A 7,140-nucleotide genomic window follows, 5' to 3' on the forward strand; every position below is an offset into this window, starting at 1 on the left:
TGCTTCTCCCTCTTCTTCTGTCACTCCCCCTGCCTATCCTTTCCTGCTCTCTGTCTGTCAAACACATAAATAAAATCTTTTAAAAAAAAGAGAATAGTGTAAAGATATATAATATCACTCTACTTCTGAAAATATCCTTCTAATAATTGGACCCCGAGGCTGAGCGAATGAATTGAAAGAAAGCTGATTTCTCCAATTGTAGGGCTTGAGGTGTCCAGCTCAGAATAAAGGAGGAAACTTAAAATGGGTGCTGATGGTCAATCTTTGGTACTTAACTTTAAGACTGTAGAATAAGGATGGAATTTAGTCATCATTTGGCAGAAAAGCTCTTTAATAGAATAAAATTGACTCTCAAATTTTAAAGGACCATTTTTCAGGTTGCCAGATAAAATGCAGAATACCCAGTTAAACTTACATTTTAGATAAAAATAAATAAAAATTATTCCTATTTTTAAAAGATTATTTATTTATTTGAGAGAGAGCGAGCAAGAGAGAACATGAGTGGGGGGCGAGGCAGATGGAGAAGCAGATGCCCTGCTGAGCAGGGAGCCCTATGTGGGGCTCAATCCGAGGACTCCAGGATAATGACCTGAGCTGAAGGCAGATGCTTAATCAACTGAGCCACCCAGGCACCCCAAAATTATTCCTATTTTTATTTGCTAATGCTGGCAATACTAAACAGATAGTCTTTCTAAGGTAGAGATGTCCATCTTATATGGCAAAGCTCAGCAAGACTTCATTGGGTTATCCTATGGATTAAAGGCTCTTTGGGAAGAAGTATTTAGGGCTAGATATCCTAGACATCTGCTGGATTTCAATTTCTATACATTCTTTATGCACTGTATTGAGCCTCTCACATCCATCTTGTCCACTCTATTCCATCACTGCTTTGGGAGTTCCAACTATTAACACCATTAACCCAAAATGTTCATGGGCTCAGTGATTTACTCCCTTTGTTGTAAACCCCTATTGGTCTCTCTGCTTGGTTTCTCTTTCTTACCACTCCCTTCATGCCACACCATTCCATCCTGAGCGCGATGATCTGAAAAATGATTCCCAAACTCCATTTCATCATGTCCTATGGTGAAATGCTACCAGTCAAATCTGCCTACCTGTAGAACTGGAACCACATTTGTCTGTGGCCCAGGATTTCCAGCAGTGTAATTTCTTCTAGCTCAGTCCCATCTGTGAATCTTGTGTGCTGAGTTCTTGGGAGTTGATCTTTCATACTCCTTCACGGCTCCTCACTCAAGAAACATCTGTTAGTTGGTTGGTTCTAGTGAATCCTATCAGAATTGGCCAAATCTATTGCATGGGAAAGTTGTTTTAAGCCCAAGGTTCTTGTGCTGGAGAAGTTCAGAGAGATTAGAAGACACTGAATCCTGCCCTTACTTATGTGAGTCTCCCTCTTATTGTTGTTCTTAGTTTTAGGGCTCAAAAGACAGAGATATCTGCATTTGAACTCCCAATTGAGGCAGTTTGGTTGGCAGATGGTCCTTTAAACTCCAAAACCAGCTTAAGCCAAGAGGGACTCAATAAATGTTGGTGTTGGAACTGAATTGAGAAGTTTATTCTTTAAGTCACTTAATTCTAGATTTCTGGGTTGAAATCTATGATATATTTTTCTTTGGAACTTACTGTTTGTGTCTGCAGGTCTTGTTCAAGAGAATAACCTCCTTGGCTGCTCTACTTAGAAATATTATAGAGCATTGCTGGAAGTGAGGAAGAGAGGTTGGAACCAAGAATAGTAATACTATTAATAAAATTAGCTGAAAGCTATAATCACAATAATAATGATAATAGTGTAAATTGTCCACCATGCTTCAGGTGATTTATGCATGTTTTTCTTTAATTCATACAACATCAACAGTAGGTGTTTTTTTTTTTTTTTTTTACCATTTCACAGATGAGAAAACTGAGGTCCAGAATGATTGAGTAGTTTGTCCATGGATAAAAACTAGTTAAGTACTAGGACCAGTATTTGAATAAACGTCCATCTGGCTGAAGTCCTAGGTTTATCCACTATAAGGTCACATTCCTCTTCTTGGTTATCGGGAACTTTTTGCTTTGTGATTACAGACTCAGGGGTCCACTGAAGGGAAATATGAGGGCTGAATGGTAGCCTGGCACCTGTGGCTAAACAGCACTCCATTTGGAGGATCATCTGACTGCCAGGACCAAGAGGAATAAGGCAACTGGGCCCAGATCCTGGGGGTCTGGAATGTGATGTGGGTCCCCAGGCAGGCTTCTCTGAAACCAGACCCTGCCTTGACCCTGGTTAATTACTCTAGTTATTCACACAACCAAATTCCTGCTGTCAGTGGGTCCTGTGATGCACATCAAGTCTGCCAACATACACAGAGCAGTGCTAATCCTGGTGAGCTTGCCCTGGGGCTGGGCAGGACGTCCTATCGAATGATTATCATGTGATGAAGCCCCAGTGCTCCCCGGCCTGTCCTGGCTTTCCGGCTGCAGTGCTAACAGACTTTTCTTCTGGGGCATCCGGGAGCTGGAAATCGCTCACATGGATCACACACACACTGGTGCCAGCCCGGCAGCTTTACCTAGCTGAAGGCCTCCCTCACGCTGGCTTGATAGCAATCGAGCCCTCCCAGTTGGAGCTTGTTACCTGGGAGCTGTCCAGATCCAATGATGAAAACTGGCTAGGGTGTAGCTGTTACGGTCAATTACCGGCAGCCCATTAAATGAGGTTTGGCAAACCCAGGAGCCCCTGAGCGCCATTTCCGAGGCACTTTGGGTACATTGTTTTTCCAGCCTCTGTTCTCTTAACCTGCCTTGGCTCCATTCTTTTCTTTCATGTTGAGACTCATGGGAATATGAAGGGAGGTAGAATCCAGGGTTTCTGATTCCCAGTATAGTGACTCCTGGGTGGTGGGATGGGATGGGATGTTCTGTGCTTGGAAGGTGGGCTGAGCTACTTTCACTTCTCAGGGAGAGGATGTGGACTGAGAGCCAGTGAACTGAATCACCAGAGAGGTCAGAGTGTGCCTGGAAACTGAGTGCCTGCAGAGTTCCTCTGAACCTTCTTAACAAAGGGCAAAGAGGAAGTTACCTTCTACAGGAGAGCTGCATCCAGGCCTTTCCAGGAAGTCAGAGGTGCTCAGGTTGGACCACCCAGGAGGTAGCCTATTCTCATTATTTTGGGGTAGGCTTTATTCTGGACCTTCTTTCTGAAGGATTCTAGCGTTTGCATCACCAGAATTTCTCTGGTCTGCTAGGTAGGGCCCATTTCTTCCTAAAGGTTATGATCTTTCTAATACTTTAGATCAGTGGTTTAAAAAATGTGGTCTTTAGACCAGAAGCATCATCTGGAAGTGAGAAATGCAAATGATCAGGCCCCACCCCAGGCCCCCTGAATCAGAAACTCTGGGGGTGGAGCCTAGCAGTCTGTTATAGCAATGCCTTTGGGGTGATGAGGAAGCATGCTCAACTCTGAGTTTACTTCTTTAGACCCATGCTTCTCCAAATGTGGCCTGTGGAAAATAGCATCAGCATCTCCTGGGAGATTACTAGAAATTCAGTATCTCCAGCCACTTCTCAGACCTGCTGAATCAGAATCTGCACTTTAACAAGGTCCCCAGGTGATTTGATTGCACTTTAAAGCTTGAGAAACAGTGGTTCTCAACCTTGGCTTCATGTCAGGCTCATCTAATGCCGAGGCCCCACCCCAGACCAATTAAATCAGAATTTCTTGGGGTGATGCCCAGGTGTTGGTATTTATTAAAAGTTTCCCTAGTGATTCTAATATATAGTCAAGGTTGAGAGCAATTACTTTGGACCACCATAGACTCCAGAATCACAGGGAGTTATGTCTGTTAAAAAACAAAACAACCAGAGGGAAAAGATGGCAGCGATGGCGGTCAGAGGTGCTGGTGGGAGCCGTGTGTCCAGTGGGAGGGACCTGAACTGCGTCCCTGAAATAGCTGACACTTTGGGAGCTGTGGCCAAGCAGGCGTGAGGGCCCAGACCTCCGCAAGTGGAATGCGGGCTCCAAACTTGGGGATGAAGAGGGACAGACTAGTCATCCCCGAGAGGCAGGCGTTTGATTTCCTCTGTGTGCCTGTCTTCCACCCAAGTTTCAAGAGGGAGTTTACTCAGGAACCTGCTAACAATCGGTCTGGCCCCCAGACACAATCAGACCTACTGCTGTCAGGAAGGGACTCAAAAGTGGAGAAGATCCACAGGAACTCCGAGGCGGCCATGTTACAGGAGCTGAATTTTGGGGCATATTTGGGTCTTCCAGCTTTCCTACTGCCCCTAAATCAGGAAGATAACACAAACTTGGCCAGGGTTTGACCAACCACAACCACACTGGCCACCACTCATCCATGTTCTGGATGTGGGCACCCTTGGTGGCTCCAGAGGACCTTAGAGATGATATCATTGAGAATGCACCAAGTACACACACAGAGGAGTATAGTGGAGAGGAGAAGACGTGGATGTGGTGGCACAACTTCCAGACCTTGTGTGACTATAGCAAGAGGATTGCAGTGGCTCTTGAAATTGGGGCTGACCTCCCATCTAATCATGTCATTGATCATTGGCTTGGGGAGCCCATCAAAGCAGCCATTCTCCCCACCAGCATTTTCCTGACCAACAAGAAGGGATTTCATGTTCTTTCTAAGATGCACCAGAGGCTGATCTTCCGGCTCCTCAAGTTGGAAGTGCAGTTCATCATCATAGGCACCAATCACCACTCAGAGAAGGAGTTCTGCTCTTACCTCCAGTACCTGGAATACTTGAGTCAGAAGCGCCCTCCACCCAATGCCTACAAACTCTTTGCCAAGGGCTATGAAGACTATCTGCAGTCCCCACTCCAGCCACTGATGGACAATCTGGAATCTCAGACATATGAAGTGTTTGAAAAGGACCCCATCAAATACTCTCAGTATCAGCAGGCCATCTATAAATGTCTGTTAGATCGAGTGCCAGATGAAGAGAAGGATACCAATGTGCAGGTGCTAATGGTGCTGGGAGCAGGCCGGGGTCCCCTGGTGAATGCTTCCATGCGGGCAGCCAAGCAGGCTGACCAGCAGATAAAGCTGTACGCTGTGGAGAAGAACCCAAATGCCTTGGTGACGCTAGAGAACTGGCAGCTTGAAGAATGGGGAAGCCAGGTGACGGTAGTCTCATCGGACATGCAGGAATGGGTGGCTCCAGAGAAAGAAGACATCATCGTCAGTGAGCTTCTAGGCTCCTTTGCTGACAACGAACTGTCACCTGAGTGCCTGGATGGAGCCCAACACTTCCTAAAAGATGACGGTGTGAGCATCCCTGGGGAGTACACCTCCTTTCTGGCTCCCATCTCCTCCTCCAAGCTGTACAATGAGGTCCGACCCCATTGGGAAAAGGACCGAGACCCTGAGGCCCAGTTTGAGATGCCTTATGTGGTGCGGCTACACAACTTCCACCAGCTATCTGCGCCCCAGCCCTGTTTCACCTTCAGCCATCCCAGTAGAGATCCTCTGATTGACAACAACTGCTACTGTACCTTGGAGTTTCCCGTGGAGGTGAACACCGTGCTACATGGCTTTGCAGGCTACTTTGAGACTGTGCTTTATCAGGACATCACCCTGAGTATCTGTCCAGAGACTCACTCTCCTGGGATGTTCTCATGGTTTCCCATCCTCTTCCCCATTAAGCAGCCCATTACAGTACATGAAGGCCAGACCATCTGTGTGCGTTTCTGGCAATGCAGCAATTTCAAGAAGGTGTGGTATGAGTGGGCTGTGATAGCACCAGTCTGTTCTGCTATTCACAACCCCACAGGCCGCTCATACATCATCGGCCTCTAGCCCTGCCCGCAAGTGTTCAGAGCCTTGGAAGCAGCTTCAAGTTCTGCTCCTGTGGCACAGAAAGTGCAGTACATCAGTGGGTTGTGATTCCCCTTGCCCATCAGAGTGGAGTATTTCAGTCTACTTTCCTGCCTTACATCAAGGTGGGCAAAGGATGAGAATTAATTGCAGGGCTCAAGCCACCAATCTGTGAAGACTTCAGGCCAGGTTGGGAGGAATTAGTGCTGGATCTGAAGCTACTCCAACAGGCACTCGGCCTCAAGCGCTCCCTGGAATAGCCCCGAGAACATGTGGATTGAACACATTTTCAGCCCTTTCCCTGCCCATCTCTGTTCCAGTTATGATGGTTTTGTGTGGGGGGAAATACAAATAAAGTGAAGTTATAGCCTTTAAAAAACAACAACAACAACAACAAAACAACCATCCAACTACACAACAACCAGAACAAACCCGGTAATGTAGAGCAGAGCTTCTTAGCCATATAGAGGGACATATTAGTGCCTCATGGGTGTGTTGGGTAGATGTGGAATTTATAGCCTGATCCTATAGGGCCTTGGGGGTGACAGGATGGGACCTGGGTTGCCATGAGCAACCGTTTACCCCCAGAAGCTATTACAAATATCATTTTCTATATATGCTGTGACAGGAAGAAGGTTAGGAAACATGCTGTAGAGAAGCTGAGTCTATTATTCCTGAGTTAATGTGCTAACTATGCTGATGGGGTCTGGGGAGGGTTACAGAAGGGAGATACTAAAAATCACTGACTCTGGGCCTGAGGGGGCAAGAACGTGCCTTTAGAGATTCCATAATATCTTCCATAATACAAATCCAGACAAATACTTTCTAGACCATCATTGCCACCTGGTACTTATTTAGCAATTTTGCTATTTAGACGTTTCCTAGCTGTTATCCTATTATTTCCTACAATAAGCACAGATTATCTTCCCTTCTTGGAGATGAGGGTTTGAAGCCCAGAAAGCTGAGACTCCCTTAAGGCCAGTTAATAAGGGACAGTTGAAGGGTGAAGAGGTGTTTCCTTGATGTGCACTGGAAAGGTCTAGAGACCTTTCATGTCATAATGGCAAATGCTACCTCTGGGGTGGGGGTGAGGAGGTAGGGGGTGAGACTCAGCCCCTGAAAGAAGGGACTCAATGTACCTACTGCTGCCTTCAGTCCCGAGTCCTTGCCTGGAGCCTGGGGCTTCCTGGGAGTACCCCAAGAAAGCTCTAAAAGAGGAACTGTTTAGCTAATTACAAAGCCCGACTGTTGTTTGGCTGGCTTGAGTGTGTTAACACATCCCCCTTTTGCATAAGTTTTCATCCTG

General features: G+C 46.3%; 1 protein-coding gene across 1 annotated transcript; it reads left to right on the top strand.

The window, feature by feature from the left end:
* Window positions 1-4,002: 4,002 nt before the first annotated feature.
* LOC123850496 (protein arginine N-methyltransferase 5-like) lies at window positions 4,003-6,202 on the top strand. Its single transcript, XM_045883770.1, is given in 2 exon segments — window positions 4,003-4,309; window positions 4,312-6,202. Coding segments are annotated over 2 exon segments (1,812 nt in total). The 3' UTR covers window positions 5,817-6,202.
* The last annotated feature ends 938 nt before the right edge of the window (window positions 6,203-7,140 follow it).

The sequence above is a fragment of the Mirounga angustirostris genome, unplaced genomic scaffold (genome assembly GCF_029215605.1).
Source record: "Mirounga angustirostris isolate CCGP_5_RB_7025 unplaced genomic scaffold, mMirAng1.0.hap1 SCAF_10, whole genome shotgun sequence".
Taxonomy (NCBI): Eukaryota; Metazoa; Chordata; class Mammalia; order Carnivora; family Phocidae; genus Mirounga; species Mirounga angustirostris.